This window comes from Haliaeetus albicilla, chromosome 26 (genome assembly GCF_947461875.1).
Source record: "Haliaeetus albicilla chromosome 26, bHalAlb1.1, whole genome shotgun sequence".
NCBI lineage: Eukaryota > Metazoa > Chordata > Aves > Accipitriformes > Accipitridae > Haliaeetus > Haliaeetus albicilla.
The window spans coordinates 7832994-7852321 of NC_091508.1; the positions used below are offsets into that span (position 1 = coordinate 7832994).

General features: G+C 52.9%; 2 protein-coding genes and 1 long non-coding RNA gene across 5 annotated transcripts in view; 1 reads left to right on the forward strand and 2 right to left on the reverse strand.

The window, feature by feature from the left end:
- Positions 1-7163, reverse strand: part of LGR6 (leucine rich repeat containing G protein-coupled receptor 6) — a 150541-nt gene extending 143378 nt beyond the window's left edge. The window contains exon 1 of the mRNA XM_069771827.1: positions 6799-7163. Within this exon, the coding sequence (XP_069627928.1) occupies positions 6799-7163 (365 nt within the window). The remainder of the gene's footprint in view (positions 1-6798) is intronic.
- On the forward strand, positions 5965-7327 carry LOC138682117 (uncharacterized). Its single transcript, XR_011322332.1, has 2 exons — positions 5965-6800; positions 6892-7327. It is a non-coding gene; the product is annotated as an uncharacterized lncRNA (long non-coding RNA).
- Positions 7328-17315: 9988 nt separating this feature from the next.
- Positions 17316-19328, reverse strand: part of LOC104316212 (receptor-type tyrosine-protein phosphatase V-like) — a 35774-nt gene continuing 33761 nt past the window's right edge. For all 3 annotated transcript variants that reach the window (XM_069771824.1, XM_069771825.1, XM_069771826.1), the window contains one exon: positions 17316-17967. In XM_069771824.1, coding sequence (XP_069627925.1) covers positions 17908-17967 — 60 coding nt within the window. In that variant the 3' untranslated portion in view covers positions 17316-17907. The remainder of the gene's footprint in view (positions 17968-19328) is intronic.

Here is a 19328-nt window from a genome sequence, read left to right on the forward strand (position 1 = left end):
GGAATTACACTGCTTCTGATTACCTTTCATTTGCCTTCTCCAGAAGGAAAACACCAGCCACAGTCAGTGTCAGACTCATTACCAGCAGCTCTCCCTGATACCTGGAACTCTGGCAGACCTTGGTTTGGCCCAGCCTACTTGGGTATCCCAAAGTGTCAGCATTCATTAATGCTTGAAGACACTCCCCCATGGGATCTTCATTGCAACATGCCAGCAAAAAGCCACTGTCAGCCACAGGAGACCCTGAGGTGGTAACTGGGCTGCTGGGTAATTGGAGTTGAACCCAGGCAGCCTGACCTTAAAGTCCCCTTGAAGTCCTGCTGGCAAGGATGCAGTAAGGATGCAGAACATGCCTGTGTCCTCGAGGAGTGCCTGTACAGAGTCAGCAGGCTCTGCAGATGATTTTTGTAGAGGACCCCTTTAGAGGAAACCAAATCCCTGAAGGTGGGAAACTCTTGTTATCTCTGATGTTTTAGGGGTGAAAAAAAAAAAAGTGCCTCAAAGCTGTTAAATGGTGAACATAAACCCATGAACCCACTGCAGAGTGTGTGTCAGAGCCCAGCTCTTCTAATGCCTCTCACCAGCCTTATCTCCCACATCTGGGACCCCAAGCTCATAAACATTTCCCCTTGGTCCTGCTATGGCTGCCATTCTCCCAGGCATGCTGGGCATTTCCAAGGGGGAGACTGGACTTCTGACTGTACAGGGCAGGAGAGGCATTTCCCATTAGTCTTCCAGCAGGGAAGAAGATCAAGCAGAGAGCCATCCCTTAGGGCATCAGTCTGGCCACCAGGACCTGGGAGTGGCTTTGGAAATCCTGTGCTCTATCGTGACTTGAGAAGTGGAAGGGTCTGGGAATTCTCTGGGGTGAGTCTGCACTTTGGTGGTATGTTTGGATGGATCCTGGTGCAATGTTGGGGCTCCTGTGACCATGGCATGAGGACGAGTCTGTGGATGGGCCTGGCACTGGGCAAGCATCAGCCACAGCATGGTGACTCACTAATCTTTGCAAAATTACCTGGGGCAGGAGAGCAGGGATGCCCCCCAAGAAGGACTTAGTTTACATCTTGCATTGGGATTTTGTGCTTTCTGCATTTTTGGCTGCTCCCTCTGTTGTCCCAGGTTGTGTGACTGTCACCTAATACCCAAAGGGACACAGAGGTCCCTGTCATCCCTGCAGGACATCCCATCTCCTTGTCAGCCCCCTGCAAGCCCTGCCATCCCTTCAACCCCAACACCCCTCCCCACAGCTGCAATGTCTGCCCAGGCTCCTACAGGTCAGCCACCAGTCCTGTCCCTCTACTAGTGTCCCATCTCCTCTGGCAGCTCTTGGGGTGCTTCCCTTCTTAGGGGGGCTGTGGTGGGGCCTGTCCTCCTTTTTCCCAAGGTGGGGGCTGCAGAGGGGCAAGCCTCGGGGGCAGACAATTAGGAAGGGGTTTGGGCTGAGGGGAGCTGCCTTCAGCATTTGCTGCTTGTCTTGCTTCAGGTGTCAGCTGCGGCTCTGTAATCAGCCTTCAAACCCTGCTGCCTCACCTACCCAGAGTCTTGTGAGTGCTTAGAAAATGCAAATATCAAGAAAGAGGCATCTGCCACTGCCTCTTTCCCTGCACTGGATGCAGCATTGTGTGACCAGGGAAGTGTCTGTCCAGCTTCATGTCAGAGTATTCCTGCCTCCTGTGGACCCCTGTCACGGGTCCGTGTGGCACCTGAACCCAGAAGGTAGCTCAGAGGACAACATGGGTGATGTGGGGCCCCCAGACTCCCAGTGGGATGCTAAATTCCAGGCAATGGCTCAAAATGTCTCTGCAAGGTGAGAACAGCCCTGAGAGCTCCTGATCCCATTCACCTCAATGGAAAGAGCGTGGGGAATGAGAAGCTTTCTGTCTGAGCAGCCTCCTGAGATGCCTGGTGATATCTGGGAGCAGCCAGACTCTCTGCTGCTTTTTTTTGCCCCAAATCCTGCTGTCACAGCAACAGCCCGACAACCTCACCACCTGTCTTGTGCCCCAGGTCTTTTCTGGCTTTCCAGGCCAGAGCAACAGCATTGCATGCAGTGAGCTGTGCAGTGGTTGCCTGGCTTCACTACAAGGTGTGCATGGGGCTTCCACTGCAGTATTCCCATTACCCTGAGTGCTCCCCTCTCTCACATCGCAATACCCCCCACTCCACCCGTGCCCTATGCACTGCTCATACAAGTAGGTTTGATCAGTCTTCACAAGAGAAGGAGAAATGAAGGAATGTTATTGCTGTCTTTAACTACTGACTGGGAGGGTCTAGAGAAGACAGAGCCAAACTCTTCTTGGAGTTGTGCAGGGGAAGGATGAGAGGTAATGGGCACAAACTGGAATAGGGGAAATTGCAATTAGATATTAAGAAAAACAATTCCCATGAGGATGGTAAAAAATGGGAAAAGGGTGAGGGAATCTTAGAGATACTCAAAACCCTACTGGACAACGTCCTGACCAACTTCACAAGCTGGACCTGTTTTGAGCAGGGGTGTAGATCAGAGACCTCCAGAGGTGTCTTCCTGCCTAAGATATTTTATGATTCTGGGCAATCCTTCCAGATCCTCCCCATGTCCCCTAAGTCCAGACTGGGGATAAGGCACTGCAGGTTGTATAATTTCCAACCTATACGTGTGCAGGTTGGCCAGGGTGGGTGTGTGTGCTGTCTGCACAGCTGACCTGAAGGCATGACCATGATGTTACTGCTGTCACCTTTCCATCTGTGGGTACTACTGAGGGTGTCCTATGCTGAGTCTTCTTTGATCCCTATTTCCTGCTAGCTGTGGTTGGACAGGCCAGCATGTCGCTAGGAGGGACCTGGCAGGCACCAGCAACACGGTGTCATTTTTTTGGTGAAACAGGAGCAGCCTCAGCAAATTGAGAGTATCCCTTCACCCCCCAGTCCCCCCTGCCAGGGGCTGGTAGCCAGATGCAGGGATGCAGGTGGGGGTCAGGATGCCATCCTGGGTCAGAGGGCTGCACTGAGCACCTGCACCCAACCACAGCCCTGTTCCCAGTCCTCAGGCAGTGGGTGACAAGCATGGGGACAGCCAGGGACTGAACTCCCCCAGCCCATGTAAAGGGCACTTCCATAGGCCAGGAAATCTGAGCTGGGGTTGCTCAGCCAGGTCACACGCAGGGTTTGCAGTGGTGCCAGGTATCGAAGCTAAGCTAATACTCTGAGTACCAAGCAGCTCTTCCCATTTTCCTGTTCTTCTCCATGCCCCTTTGTGCAGTCTCCTCTCTGCTGCACGGGAACCTTCCCCTTTGCAGCTCCAGTCTCCTTTTGCACTCTCAGCTTGCTGCTGCCCTCTCTAGAGAGCCCCCATCGGCTCCAGCCCATCTCTGTTGCCAGCCCCAAAAGCAACTCACGTACCTATGATGCTGGCCATGGAAGACAGAGACATATTTGACACAGTGCTGTCAGGACTTACTGGCATATCAGCCAGAGGTTGAACCTGCTCTCTGAACAGCTCAACTCTTTCAGGTTGATACAGGCCCTAGGGTCTCTGGATGTAGCTGAATAGGAGAGGGTGTGCTGACCTTTAGTGTTTCATGGCTGGACTCTAAGGCCAGACTAAGAGACAGTTCACCCCCCCCAAATATGTCACGCACTAAGAAGTTCTTTGCCAGCCACCGTGTGACGAGCCAGGCAGGATGGTCTGTGCTGCTCCAGAGAAATGGGCTGTTAGAGCCAGCATGAGCCCTGATCAAGTTCTGGCTGCCTGCAGGAGCAATGCAGACAGCAGGGACCTGTCACCTAACATGGACAACCCCCAGCTGAGCTAGCTGCCTGGCTTCTCTGCAGGGCTGCCAATGAGACACCAGCGTGTCTAAGTGCCTACTGGAGAGGTGCCCCTGGGAAGAGGTGACTTGCTTCTCTTCCATCTCCCTGACCACAGCTGCAAGCTCAGCAGTGATGCCTCCATTGGAAAAGCTAGGTTTTGGATGGGTGGGGTCAGGTTCAAGTTAATGGAGGTGCAAGAGTGAGCAAGGACAGGGTTCTTGGAGAGAGACAGGCATGGCAGAGGCACAGCGTTGTCAGGATGGGGCATGAATGCGAGCTCATTAGTGGTGAGGCAGTGTCTAATCAGAGGTTATTACGAGGATCCTTTATTTTGCACCTGAGGGAGTCCTGCTCTTTACAGAAAGGATACCAGTAATTTGCTTAGAAGACAGGGCATGGCGCAAAGGAGCTGGAAAATTTTGGAAGCAGCTGCCCTTCAGCTCCATGCTCCTCATTGCCATTACAGGGCTTGCTTCTCAGTACTTTCAGCTCAAAAAAAAAATAAATCTAGGCATTTCTTTACATACCTCAATGTGGATTTAAAGCCTGAATTTACATGAAGAGCTTAGATGTCTCTTCAATGTCCACACTTTCTACAAAATTTGTGCTGATTCGCTTTGAAACAACAGCCGTGACTGCATTTATAACTGAGAAACTAACCTTACTTGACTTGCTGAAGGTAGCCCAAGAAGGTAGTGACAGAAACAGGGAGAAAACCCAGCTCTCCAGTCCTCCTCCAATAATTCCCAGTTCATCCTGCCTTCCTACCTCTGTTACATCTTATTTGTTAATTCACCAGTACTGTTTAACGGATAGGCAGCAAATGTGCTGTCTTTCCCCAAATAGGTCCAGCCCTAAGGGGAGGAGGAAAACTCTGGACCCTCCAACACCCCCCTGGCTCAACCCCGCGGATTTTGCACCCGAAGGGTCCCTCCAGCCTGGCTTTTCCCGCACGGTGATGGGCTGGGGAGGTGGCACGGCTGGTGCCTCTCCGGCAAAGGGCTGCCATTGGCGCCACCGTGTGAGTGAAGCCGGCCGGTGTAGCGGCCCACGGGAGAGAACGGAGCCGTGGCCAAAGGACTACTGGACATGCTCCCAAAGCGGTGGCTACTGCAGGGCTGTCCCGAAGACCTAGTGCCAGCGAAAGCCAGACCTCTGCCAGAAGCAGCTGCGGAGTCACCTGCCGCAGCAGGCTGACAGCATCCTTAAGCACCTGCCCACTGGGGTCCATGCACAAGGGATCTGCAGCCCAGGGCTCTGTGTCCCTGCTCCGACCATCATGGACAGGGTAAATGCGGCAATGAGAACCGTTTAATATCGAGGTGTCCCTTGGTTCACGCAGTGGAGCTCTCTGCAACTCCCAGCCCAAGGGACATCTCTGTAGTGATGCATGTTCTCTGCAGAGCTGGAGCCACAGGTGCCCCGTCTTGTGATGACTGCAAAGGTGGAGTGGATGCCTGACAGGGCTGCCACAAGTCCTTGCAATAGCATCAGTGCTGCAAAGCTCTACAGCCTCCCATGCTTGCAGCCCATGTGTTTTTAACCACGTCCATCAAGACATGCTCAAGGGCTGTAGTGACTCTTCACTCATAGGCAGCTGGCTCCAAACTGAATGCCAGGGTGTGTACAGAGGGGATAGCTCTATACAGGACATACCTTGTGTGACAAGTGCTCTGTGGTTCCCTCTCCAGGGAAGTACAGCTTGTGTTACACATTCTCTCATCTTTCACACCCTCCAGTGAAAATTGTCCTTTCCTGTCATAACTCTTTCTCAGCTGACCCAATACAGCTCTGGCCATCCAGTGGCTGGCACAAGCCAAAGCAATGTGCTCCTCAGGCAAGCAGGATGAGCAGAGAAACTCTTATCCAGCTGTGGCAGCTTCAACCTGGCTTTGCAAAGTCCTTCCTGAATGGGTTAGGGTGCTTAGCTTTAACAGTTGAGTAACTGCATCTCAGGACAATCCAGGAACACCAGGAAACCAGCAACACAGTCTGTATGCCACCCCTGGACACAAGCCTCCTCTCAGCACGATGAGCACAAAAAGAACATCCCCAGCACTGCCTGGGGGCTACCAGTTGTCCTCAGCGATAGTGGTACACATGGCTTCCCTAGGCAGCACCTTAGCTGCATCCCTAGTTGGGAAAGCTAAGGTTCTTAACCAGCCTCTCTGCTGCACAGCTGAAGTTGGTGGCTGCAGCACTTTCTGCGAATAAACAGACCAAGCATCTTCCCCAGAGCATGCCAGGGCCAGCTTGTCTCCCTGAGAGAGGTGTTTCCTCTCCTGGTCAAACCCTGAGATCCTTCCATAGAGTCCCTTGCTCACCCTGGGGGCATCCTCAGTCATCACTAGTCAGATGGCACCACTGAGACCATCTCGGGCTAGAAATGAACCCACCAGTCCCTGTGGTAGTTTAACCCTTTGGGGTATTAATACCAGAAACAATGGGAAACATTCAGGTAATTAAGAATTTTAAAATAAAATTAAAAAAAAAAAAGGAAAAAACAACCTACTAACCCCACCACCACCTCCTAAAAGACTTCAATATTCAGTTTAAAGAGACTGCTTGGACACTGCTGGTGGCCAGCTCAACCCAAACCCCCAAAAGCCATGACTTATCATAGCTATTGAAATGTTTGACAGAAGGATCCCAGAGCAGTTTGCACTAATTGCTCAGTATAAATACTCCATTATGTTCTCAGACAATCAGAATCTACCCAGCAAATCAGCTTCTCTGATCCACTGTAATCAAGAAGCAAAGCATGCATAACATCGCAATATAAACAGCGTTTGCAGAGGGGCACAGGGAGGAGGGGGAGCTGGCTTAGCTTGGCAGGTCCTGGAGTAATAGCTGCCTTTTCTGTTGTTGTTTTGGTTTGTTTCTAATTTCCAGATGAAATTTAATTTCAGGAAAATGTGGCACAAACTTCCAAGCTGGAGGAAAGCTGAAGCTGACGAAGGGGTCCAGAGAAAGTGGTACAAAAGAAACCACAAGGGCTGTACTTACAGGTAAGCTGTTAGAGGGCTCAGGTTGGCAGGGACCTCCGAAAGCCCCAGCTCAGAGCAATCCACTGAGAGCATGATGCCATCCTCTTCGCAGTGGCACTGGGGAGGGCACGAGGGCGCAGCACCTTGCTCCGCAGGCACCACCTGGAAGTGGGCAGAGGAGGCCAGAAGAATGCCCCAGAAGAAGAGCTTGTCCATCCTCACGGTGGCCGCAGCTGCAGGGACTGTGCGAAGTACCGCTGGCTTGCTCTGACCCCAGGGCTCAGCTGGATGGAGGGGAGCGATCCCGCCGCCTTGCACACAGCAAGCAGGGTATCTCCTGCAGGTCGGAGTGTCGTAAGGATGCAGCCAGGGAAGGGAAGGCATTGTTGAATGATCTTGGTTATTGGGTTTCAAGGGCTGGGCAGGGGCGTGAGACACTCCAATGGGAGGAGTTAAACTTTCTACTCTTTCTCTCTCTCTCTCTCTTAGAGCTGGCAGGAATTTCATTCAAAGGGAAGAAAGGGAAAAAAAAAAAAAAAAGAAAGAAACCTCAACAAATAAAGACCTGTTCATAGCTCGGGGACCTGTGCTTGTTTTGTAACAATGTTTTTGTGAGGTAGCAGGGCAGGGGAAGGCAAAGCTGGCTCTGGCAGGGCAGAGGAGTATAAGCAGGGAGGCAGGAGTACCCAACCAGCACTTCAAGGGCTCCAGACTTTGGGACGCTGAAATATAACCCCAGATAAAGGACTCTGTGTGTCTGTGCTGGCTGCTAAACCCAGCTGCAACTGGAAAGTCAGGGTGCAGCTGGGGAGAAGGGAATGAGGAGCTCACAATGAGCTGTTTGCTGGGAGTGACCATGCCCAGGGCTGTAGGTCTGTCTGTCCTGTGGTCCGACCCCACTCATGAGCAGCCCTGTTACTATCCCCATGCATGGGTCAGGGGCTGGGTGGGAGATGCAGGGGCGTGGAACAGCAGTGTCATGGTGCTGAGCTTGGTGGGGGACCTCTCAGAGAGCTCTCCAAGACAGTGGGACATGGTGCTCTTGTAGCTGTGCTGCTTGCTATAGTTTTGCCCAGATCAAGGTCGGGTGCATGTGTGAGCTGCATTTGCAGGATCTGCACAGCATTGATGCCAGGAGCAGGTGGCTGGTTTGCTCCAAGAGCTCTTTCTAACCTTGGGTAAAGTGGTCAGAGGTCAAAGTAGAGGAATAGTCTGCTGAGTGGGGGTTTGAAGCCACGTCACCTGGAGCTCCACCGTGCAGAAGGGAGCAGGTCTGGCTTAGCAGGGGGGTACTGCCTGTGCCAGCCCAGCTGAGGGCCTCGGGGTGTCCTGAAACATGTGGGATGTACATCAGAACAGGATTTCTTGTTGCTTGGGTGTCAAGGAGCTACTGCGTTCTGGGGCAGCAGATGCACCTGCTTCAAAAAGGTTGCTGGATCTGCAGTGGGAGAAGGCTTCAAAGGCCAGCTCTGTGTGGCCTCTCTGCTCCTTCCTCCTGATTGCAGCCACTGGCTGTTCAGGATCACTGTGATGCCCCTGGCTGGAGTGATGGCTGTCCTCCCATGGCAGTGGGTTCAGTGATAGGGGCTGATTCTGGCCCCACAGCTTGAACCACGCTGCTTCCCTCTCTACAGGGCAACACACCTTGTCTGTAATGGGGACGGCAGCTGAACACAGGTCTCTCACACTGAAGAATGACAGCTGACCACTGGGCTTTAGCTGGATCTGGACTCCCATCAGAGCCAGTGTGTTCCTCCCTCTGCCTCCCCTTCAGCCATGGCTGGAGGAAATGAATGGGGCAGAGAAAGAAGGGCCCAGGTTTGGGTGGCTGCAAAGTGCACCCACAAAGTCACCCTTCTGGCTGTGGCCATACCATTGTAAGATGCTGCATGGCTGAAGCACAGACTGGGAGATGGTTTTCACAGTCCCATTTCCTCTGAATGTGCTTTTCCTTCTGGCAAAAGAGTTTCCTAATTGATACCCCCGTTATCTCAGGATAAAAGAGGTAAGAGAGTTATCTGGGGTCAGGAAGGTGAGCCTGCAAAGTGGGAGACTTAAAAAGCTCCAGCTAACCCCAGGCTGGGGTGCCTTGAAGCCTTTGAGTCAGAGCGAAAAAACTCTCCTATCTCCTCCAAAAAAAGTCTCAAGATTGAGCTCAGAGTTCGGGACTGATGCACAGACTATAGCTGAGGGCTCCTGGCCCGGGTGATGCAGGATCTGAAACTATTTAATTTGCAAAGTCCATTCAGATCCTGCAGTTTCAGGACTGAAACCCTGAAGTCTGGAAACTTTGTCACTGAGTGCAGAGGAGCAAGGATTTTGGTCTAGGAGCAGGAACTGATTTAACTGGAATTAAGCTCCTTCCATCATGAACAATTCTGGAGATGTCGTTATTTAAATGTTTGCAATGTGTTTTCACAGCTCCAAATGTAAAACACTGCTTGGTGGGGACACAGGAAGCCCTCCTTGGAGAGCGGGTTGCTCCTTGACAAGCTTCACCTCCAGCTCTGACATGGGGCTTTAGCATGTCCTGAAATGGCTGGATTTGCTCCGATAGCAGCCAGGAATTTGGTGTGAATCTGGAGAAAGTGTCAGGCCTATCACTCTGCTCCTGGCTGCAACAGCAGCTTTTATCTACGATTTCCCCGTCCCTCTCTCTCCAGCCTAAGCAGCCAGACACCAACTGCATTGTAAGCTCCTGACAATTTCTTGCTCAGTGAATTCTCCTTGAGGATCCAGGGCTCTGGCTGAGCACACTATTAATAGAGCTCTTAAAAAAAAAAAAAATCACACTGAAGAGATTCCTATTGAAAACTGCTATTCTGCTGAAATAGAGCCATTTCCTCAGGAAGGCATTGACTGCAATGATATTTTTCACATTGTTATTGGAGCAACACAGCCTGAAGTTGGAGGGCTGTGCTCTGCGTACCTCACTTTGCTTTGACTTTTCTGTTTGCTTTTTACTCCAGCTTGGCTGTGGTGTTTTATTTCCATGTCGCATTTCTTTGAGACCTGATAATAAACGTTAATATTCAGAGTGTTCACTTATTTCAGGATGTCGCCAGCTCCTGGCAAAACCAAGAGTCTGGACATCAAGTCGTTTGGACCAGAGAGCTTTGATGTTTCTATGGTAAACCTGGAATTTCTGCATAAGTCCCTCTGGGGTGGAAGTGTCACTTTTCAGCCAGCTCTCACTGAAATTGCAGTTTGCTGTGAGTAGTGCAGGCTGCACTGTGCCCTTATTAAAGGCACTGGGAGCTCCAGATCCAGCTTATTCCTATTAAGGCCAGGGGATGTTTTCCTGCAAAGCTCACACGTGTTTGTGTGTTGTCCTCTAGTGGCAGGCTGAGGTTTGGGGTGATAAGAGCACTGCTCCACAGCAAGCTGAGCAGAACGACCTGCTCACCTGAGCTGCTCACCTGCTGCAGCTGCACCAGCCGGGCCCCTCGACATGCTTTGCTGCATCCCCTGTTCACAGAGACCTGCTTTTAAAGGATGGAGCTGAGACTCTGGGATCAAACAGGGGGGTTTGTGGCTAGGCGTGATGCCTTAGCATGTGGTACATCTGGGCGGCAGGTGACATCCTAGGTGATATTTCTCCTGCTGCTTCCACACTGCATGGCTAACAGTTCTTCCTACAGCTTGCTAAAAGCAGGAAAAAAAAACTTGGGAAAATTTAGAGTACAGTCTAAGTAAGTGGGGAACAAGGTCCAGCTAGTGCAAGCACAGTTATTCACTCTGCTCATCAGGGGCACAAAAGAGGCAGGGGTGGTGGGAAAGGGCTGCATTACTCACGCCAGCACAACATGCTTGAGGTGGTCTGGCTCTGGATCTCAGCCTTGGACCTGAGGAGAGCTGGGACTCCAGGTACCAGTGCTGGCCAGATCCTCTCTGTGGACCAGAAATTAAATGCCAAACAAGCTTTGGGCTGTGGACTGTGGCTGGCAAGGCTTTTTAGGGCTGTTGGAGTTTAAAAGCTAACAAAGTTGTTGTGGAGGTATATCTGGGGCAGAGCTGCAGCTAAACACTTATGACAGGTACTGATGTCCTCTCTCACAGAGCCAAAATGACTCTGTGGGCCCGGACAGGACAACTTGCTGGGCTTTGACCTTGTCACTCAGCAATGCTCTTCCTGAAGAGCGGAGGGAGGTGATGGGCAGTGTGGTGCTGGCTCTCCTCCCAGGGTGCTGCCAATGCCCTGGACATCCAGCCAGGGACCGTCCCAAGCTGGAAGACAGGTTGTGCTAGCTGAGTTAAAGGGCTAGAGGCTGTTTATTTCTGTCCTCAGCATGTGCCAGACCCGGGGCCCTGGAACAAACCCACAAGAGTGTCTTCTGCCCTGCTCCCATGGGGCAACTTTGTGCCCTCTTTTCATTCCCTTCCAGATTTTAGATGGTTCAGGATCACCGCAGTAGAATCCCAGTTTGGCTGTTGATCTCCAAGGACAACCAGTCCCTACTGCAGACCAGGAGGACTCTGTCTGTTTTTCACTGCCAAGGTCATGGCAGGAACCGAGACCCCACTGTGCTGCACACTGGAGAGGACAACAGAGAGGCAGTCCCTCCAGAAGGGCTTGCAGGGGAAGGAGGAGATGCAGAGACCCCCAGGCAGTCTCACAAAACACAGGGACACCAGAGAAAAATAGGCAACACTAGGACTGGCCTGTGTCTGCCAGGGCATGCACTCATCCACCTCATCTATGACACCTCTGTGGAGGTGACACTCACTCCTGGGACATGATCTCTCCATAAGATAAGCCCTCCAGACTTTCTTACCATCCCTGGCTTCTCCTGAAGCTAGTCCTTCAGGTTCTGGGGAGAGCAGGATGCGGCCCAAACCAATAGGGGTGGGCTGAATGCAGCAGGAGCCAAGAGTATGGTGCTTCACATGTGTCTGTAAGCCCAAGGCATACCCCAGGGAGCCATTCGAAGTCAGGTGCAGGGGCAAAGGCCAGAGGAATGTTCCCGGTGCCCCTGCTCCCATTGGGGCCGTCCAAAGGCTGAAATACCACAGCCAGGCTGTGGGTGAGTCTGGGCCCAGCAAGGACTCCCAGAGGCTTTCCAAAATGTAAATGCAAACACTTGCAAACAAGCAGAAAGTCCCAGTGCCCAGCATGCTGATCCAGCTGCCTGACTGGGGCAGGGGAAGGACAGGGACTGGAGATGTCCGTGCTCCCTAAGAGCAGGAAGGGCTGGTGCCAATGAAGTCACACAGAGAAGGATGGTTCCTCCCTGATGCCCAGGGCAAAGAACAGCACAAGCCTCAGATGCACTTCAACTCCTTGCTCTGGGAGGTGCTGCTTGCAAAAAGCCATGGGGCAGCCTGGTGGCTCCATGCCCTGCAGAGTAGGGACAGATGTGCAGAGCTAGGTAGAAGACCTGTTAGGTGGACCAGAACCCTGGTGCAGTGTCCTACATGCTTGAAGGCCTTCCTTTCTGGAGTGCCTGCATCAAATGGGTCAGGGACCCAAAGCCATGGCAAGCCTAGCACATGCAAGAGCAGGGTGTTGAAGAGGGAACTTCGGCTCTGGTCCTGCTTGGCTGTTCCAGGAGGAATTCCCATTCTAGTTCAGACCTACCTTGAGTCTGTCTGGCCCCAGCACTTGCTCACCAGGAGGTGGCTGACAGCAGTAGCTGATGAGAGACGATGCTGGAGATCCTGGGGAGGAATAGGCTGCAATCCTGCTGCTTGCGGTGCTGGTACAGCTCAGGTGGAAGAGGCAGTGAGCAGTGGGCATCCACACACAATGGCTACAGCTGGGGCAGCCACAGCCTGGTGCCAGGCACCTAATATCACAGAGGTATCCAGCTTGGGATGTGGCAGGGTGCCATGGGCTCCCTGTGGTGGGAGCAATGCCCTGTTACTGTGTTGTGCAAAGATGTGGCAGCTGCTAGACTCTCTGTGCCCTGGAGGGAGCAGGGGAGAGGGGAGAGCCTAGGGCAGAGGTTCAGCACCGGTGAATGAAGAAGCTGTGGAATCAAGGAGCTGTACTGCTCTGGCAGTCACCAGCAGGCTCCTGTGGCTGTGGGTCCCCAGAAGATCCAAGGGTTGGGTATACCTGCTGTCCTGTCACTTGGCAATGCTAACCCAGTCTGCCCCTGCTCTGGCAGCCACAGAAGTGGGGGTAGGGGGGTGGAAAATGGAGACCAAATGGACATGGTCCTGCTCATCTTCAGGGTCTTGACCTCTGCATGGGGACTGATGGAGGAGGGTGGTGGCTGGATGCTGCCAGACTGGAGCAGGCTAAATATGAAGAACAACATGGCAACAAGTCTAGAACTCACTGGGCGGCCCAAGCTGGAGGCTTGTTTTGTTTTACTGTTTTGTTGTCTATCTCTCCCCCTCTGGGTTTCGTGGCTCTGAGCTGCAGGGCTGGAAAATTATTCATCCAAACCGCAGCTCCCACGACACCCTCTGTAAGCATCTGTGGCTCCAGACTCCACTGCAGCAGTGGGTGGGAGGTTGTAAATTCATCATCGTCACCAAGTCAGCCTCCTGTTAGACAGGACGTGAAATGTGGAGCAGCGGGCTGTGCCACAGACGCAGCCATACTGAACTCACTGGGTGAAACCCATCAGCCAGTTTGTGTGACATATCCCTGTCCCATGCCTGTCCAATTGGTGAGAAGGTTCTGTCATACCTGCCAGAGCAGCTGTGCTTTAGCTGCAGATGTCTGCAGGTTCACCTTGCCTGCTGGCTCTGCTGGAAACACTGTTGTGTTGTGCTAGCCGGATGCGAGGGCTGTGGGATCACTTGCCCCTGGACTTCTGGAAGCTCTGCAGACAGCAACATACCTCCCCCACCATGGCTTTCGCTTGCTTCCTTATGACTTGGAGCCAGCAACCCTTGCAACTCTGTGCCATGAGCCCTGGGTCCATGCATCAGACTTCTCTGGCTGTGTGTAGCTGTGCTCCATGCTGGGACTGCCATCTCTGTGCATGGACACACAGGAGACCCATAAGCACTTCCCCAAGAGGCTGTAGAAAGATCTGGTACAGCAGCCCACCTGGCAAGGCAGATGGACAGAGATGTGCTGAACAGTGATGAGCCCAGTTGGGACAAGAGGTGGTGTGGGGCAGGTGCCAGCAGAACTCACTCCCCATCTTGCTCAGTCGCTGCCATCAGCTAAGGGTGAACTGGGGGGTGGCCAGGTTGTCTCATGTGGATGTTGTCCTGCTCTTCTCCACGAAAGGCAAGCACCCACAAGCAGTCCCTGGGAATGTTCTCCCATTCTGAGGCCTCTTTCCTGTGCCATAAGCTGTACAGCCAGACCCAGACCCTCTCCATCGGGAATATGGCTTTGAGCAAAGCCCCAAGCATAATGACTCTGAAAACCACAGGGTAGCTCTGATTGCAGAAAAATAGAAAAGAGAGGATTGGGGGTTCCTTCCCCTCCTTATCCTTGGCAGCTGCCCCTTTCTGAGGATGCAGTCCTGGCCAGGCTGTTGGGAGACCCTGGTAGCTGCACTTGGCAAAGCAAGGGAGGGCTTGTCTCTGCAGAACCCGAGGCTACTGTGGGGTGATGCACAGCCAAAGGGGCAGTGACCACCCATCCAGGGTAGGAAGCCAGAAGTACAAGCCCCACACACTGGCTGCCAGGGTCTAGAAAGCAAAACCTCTGGTAATCCTGCTTCTGTGCCCCTCACAAGGCTCCTGCTACCTCATGGCAATGGCTCCTCCTTCACATCTTCACTGTCGCTGTGATTGGCCCCACTTTGCAGATCAGGGTGCTCCACAGATGTTCTTGAAATCCTCTGAGACTAAAAGCATTAGGTGTTTTACACATTATAAACCATGCTGGGACATACAGGTACAAACGCTTGTCGGTGTTCAGTGGAGACTGCACACTTTGAACAAAAGCCTGTTGGGCACCATGCTAAAGCTCACATCTACGCATACCTTAGAGTTGTAACCGTGCTCAGCATCTGGAGTTTCAGGGCCATGCATAGCAAATGAGAGCCACAGGCTGTGTCCACAGCACCAGCAGGGAGATGCTGGAGTTGGATCCAGGTCTGGTTCACCTCCCCCCTGTTTGAGGGAATGAGCACCAGTCTTCTTCCTACATCAGCAGCTCCCTCTCATTCCTGCGCAGGGACCTCTGCCTTCATGTGCTTTGCAGGTCAGCTGTGGACCTGACAAGGGGATGGGATTCAGCCTCCAGTGTGGAAGTATCAGCACTTTCACTGTCCTTGTAGGGCTTTGTTAGAGTGGACTTGCAGGTCCTGGCAGAAAGGCTACTGTCTTGTAGCCCAGGAACTCTTTTTAAGGCTGACTGGACCTGGAGGGTGAAAGCTGGACATCAGGGTTGGTTTTGGTGGAGATCTAAGAAGGATGGGCGTGTGTGCATGTGGCAGCAGGCCATATGGTCTTTGAGATTGCTCCTTCTTGGGGGGTCTTGGGATAAAACCCACAACACTGGTGAGATTCTGTGCTGCTGGGCAGGTCTAAACCTCACCAGCCTATCAACTCAAAACTCTGGACAGACAATGGGCACGTCATTCTTTGGACCAGATTTGATTTTGCAGCTTGCTTGTCAGGCCTCCAGCATGCACTGGTGTGTTCTCCTGTGGTTCCCCAGAAGAAAATGGCAGGTGGCTGCTGCTACAAACTGCACACACCTCATAAGCAGCAAACAGCTTGACCCCACCAATCCTGCCTACTGGGCTGGGGGTCACTGGGAGCAAACATTTCCTTGCTGTGACACTTATCCTGCAGCACAAGCATAGTTTAGGAGTTACTGGTTACATGAAAGTCATAAAGCCACCAGGCTTCCTGTCACCATATGGGCAAGTGACAGACTCCTCCCAAGACAACATTATAAATCCTTTTGTGCACATAAGAATATCCACTGAGTTTTGCAGGCCTTTTCCATGTTGCGAGTATTCACACATCCTCCTGGAGAGCTCTTGGTATGTTGTCATCCAGCCAGAAGCAGAAACACTACAAGTCAGTGCGGTGGTCACTTGTGCAGGCTGAGCAGTGAGTGACCTGTCACATCGTGCTGGTGGGTGACCCTGGGACAAAGATGTAGTCACATGGAAACATTTTCAAACAGCAACTAGATCCATGACAATCCAGGTCAGGGTGGATGAGGGCGGTCATGGGCAACTCAGGATACTCTGACCTGTGATGAAGACAGCACTGCACACACGGGGTGCCCAGGGCAGGGGGAAACAGTGGGGGGGAAACCAGCCCTGTATGGGGCTAAAGCTCTGCACCATCTTGGTCTCCTTTAGCCCATGAGTGCTGCAGCTTGGAGCTGGGAGCAGAGCAGGGAATGCAGGGAAGGAGAGGATGGCAGAGGGGACTGAGCAGCAGAGAAGCCCTGCCTGCAGTATGGAAGATACATTGTGTGCATGGAGAGACTGCTCCTACCTAGTTGCCCACTATCTGTGTCTATGCAGGGGCAGTGAGGGCAAAGGACAACAAGCAGGTTCCCACCCCTGCTTGAACACATTGCTGGCAGCTGCACTGCACTGGTGGGTGGTGGGGATGGCAGTGGGTGGGCACAGCAACTGCCAAAGAGGAAAACATTACCTGGGGAGAGGGGGAAAAGATGCTGGGCATCAAACCCAGTTGCAACTAAGGCATCATCCCAGTGCTGGGATGGCTGATGGTTGCCCATGCTTAGGTGCCCTGAGTGTCCCACTCTGGGGTGCAGACAGCAGGATCCTTGTTTTGGAAGAGGGAGAAGCTGTTTGTGGAAACACAGGGGCAGTAGGATGAGTGGCCAACTCAGTCCCCCACCTGGGGCTGTCTACTCCTTGCAGTAGGTTTTGGAATCTCCTCATCATAGCTGTTGTGTCTCCTCACCCACCTCCAAGGGAGGTCCTGTAGGACACGGTATTGTGGGTAGGAGTGTGGGCCCAGAGTGGGACAGGGGTGCTGCTTTGAGACTGTACCATAACCCCATGCTGCCTAAAGGGGTGAAGGAGGGTAAGCGGGTTCCCAGATACAGTTTTTTCTACCCCAGGAATATGTCGTTAAATCATTTGCTTTTTTTAAACTCTTCCTTCTGACCTGCACTTGGAGCTTAATGAACCAAGTTGCTACTTGCAATTTCAGCTTGTGCATGGCCATTCCTGCTTGCAGAGCAGCGGTGTCTCTACATGTGGCTGCATGGACAACCCAATTCCCAGAGCAGCAGCCAGTGCTCTGCAGTGAGCCACAGGGCTGCCAGCTGCTAGCCAGCATGTCAGCTGGACCACGTGGCTTTGCCCTGGTCCTTGGCTCTTGGGAGCCAGCAGGTTCGTAACTTCAAGCCCAGACTTCATCAAAAAATGTGTCTTTTCCTTGTAAGCCGCGGATGGGTTGGAGGCTTACTGCAGAAGTGTTGCCTCAGTAATAGAAGCAGATAAGAGTGAGCAGAAGCTGCTCTGTACCATGGGCTGCAGTATCTGGAGTGCCCAAGGGCACCCCATCCACTGCCCATGGCTAGGGACACAGTTGCCCTTTCAGGAACAGCTGCTGTGCTGCAGCAGGGGGAGGCCTCGGCATCACTGAGACCCCACAAAAGCCAACCCACCCTTACAAGTACTCTTTCCTAGGGCTCTTTATTGTTTGTACCTAAGACTGATCCACCAGCCAAGACAAGCCATCTCCCACCATGCTCTGCCCAGAGTGTTGACTGAAACCTCAACATGCCCAATGCCCATGGGCACATGGAGACCACGGTGACCAGTGCTTGTGTCAGACCTCAGCAGCCTGCAGGCACCAGGGCTGTCTGGGAGCAAGCCCAGGGCTGTCCCTTCTGTGCTGAGGGGCAAGGGCACCGCAGAGTCCCCACAGCTGGAGCTGCGTACCATCATGGGGTTAACAAGCCTTCCAGGCACCAGGAATCCCAGGAGATGGCCAAAGCAGGGGAGCATCCTGCCCAGCCCCTTGCCATGTCTGCACCCAGGGGCTACAGCAGTGCATGGCAGGACAGCACTGCCCACCTGTTCAGGAGACCCATGTCACTGCTAACACCGTGTGGGACGCGTTGGTGACAGTGCCGGGGTAAGTCCCCTCTCGCTGCAGGGCTCACTCTGTGCCAGAAGCCCCATGGTGCTCTCACCCCAGCTCCTGGCTCCGGACAGGGCCCTGCAGAGGTGGAGGTCAGGATAGTGCCAGGAAGTGCCGAGCGGTGTTAGGGCTGTTTCTGAGCGATGATGTCCCGGATACAGGTGTACAGGAACATGTACTGGTCCTGCAAGACAGCAAGGGGGGTCTGGAGTCAGGTTTCTGACAGACACCTCCTGGTTGCAGGACTAACCCTGCAATTTGCTTTTAAAGGTCCCAAGTGGTCCATGTTTGTCCTGTGTTACCAGAGTTGCCCAGAAAAGAAGAATCAGGCCTGGAGCTGTAGTTACACCACATTTGTTTCCTCCTGCTTCACCATCCCCATGATGGGCATGAGAGGAACAACCCCATCGGAGATGTCATCTAACTTCCTCAAAGTCCCCCAGTGGCTTTAGGTCATGCCATGATGTTTGCATTCAAAACAAGACTGAAGAGCAACTCCAGTGATGCTGCAGGGCAACGAGCTGGGAGAGCTCTGCCCTGCTGGAGTGCACAGGATCTGGTAGTGACCTGAGGCCAGGAGGGAAGACTTCTGGAGCAGAAGTTTCCCTTGGTGGTAGTCTCAGTGTACCTGAGTCAAGTGCTGACAGTGGATCAGGGTAGATCTCTGCAAGCTCTAAGAGGTAGACAAAAAGATCTGGGTGGTTTTAGTCCGGTTGCATTATTTCTCTATTTTTAAGATCACCAAAATTATCCATCAGTACCAAATGTGGGTCCAGAGGTCTCAAGTCCACTGTGAATTTGATATGAGGTTCTGCTCAAATGCCAGGCTCCTCCAAAATGATGCTAGGCTACAAAATACCCAGGACTGACCACCGCCATGGTAGGGCTCCATGAAAGGCAAGATGTTGGAAAGGTAAATTAGGTTGTACTCAATGCACAAGGCTGGAGGGCAGGGCCAGCCTGCAAATGATGTGGGTCAAAATCCCATGGTAGCTGGGAAGGGGGGATTAGGGACTTGACAGAGGGGCCTCCTAACAGCTCACTAATGCGCTGGCTAAGCTGCAAGTCACGAGGAGCCTCCTCCCCTGCCGGCGGTGGGTTTAGCCCCACTGAAGGGCTGGGAAAGCCACAGATCACACAATGGCTGAAGTTTCAGGTCACCAGAGCATGTTTTCAATGAGCCTGGCCTGATTGTGAAATCTGGAGTGACAGCCCAGGACTGACTTCAGACCAGGCACACTCAATGCCTGGCCAAATGCAAGAGCACATCCCCAGAGACAAGCGCTGCACTGGAGCTGGAGGTGCTTAAATACCCTGTGGTTATCCATGGACAATCCCTCAAAGGTTCATCTTCCCCCTTGTTTGGCTACTACCCCCCCCCCCCCCCCCCCCCAAAATCAGCTGATGCCCCCAGCATGACAGCAGCATGCTCCTGCCAGAGATAAAGGGGTCCTTGGCAAGCCAGTGATGGAGAAGGCTGGCAGCCACATGGCAGTGGCGTGGGGCTGGAGGGCAGCTCTGCCTGTCCTTCACTGGCTGTGCTGG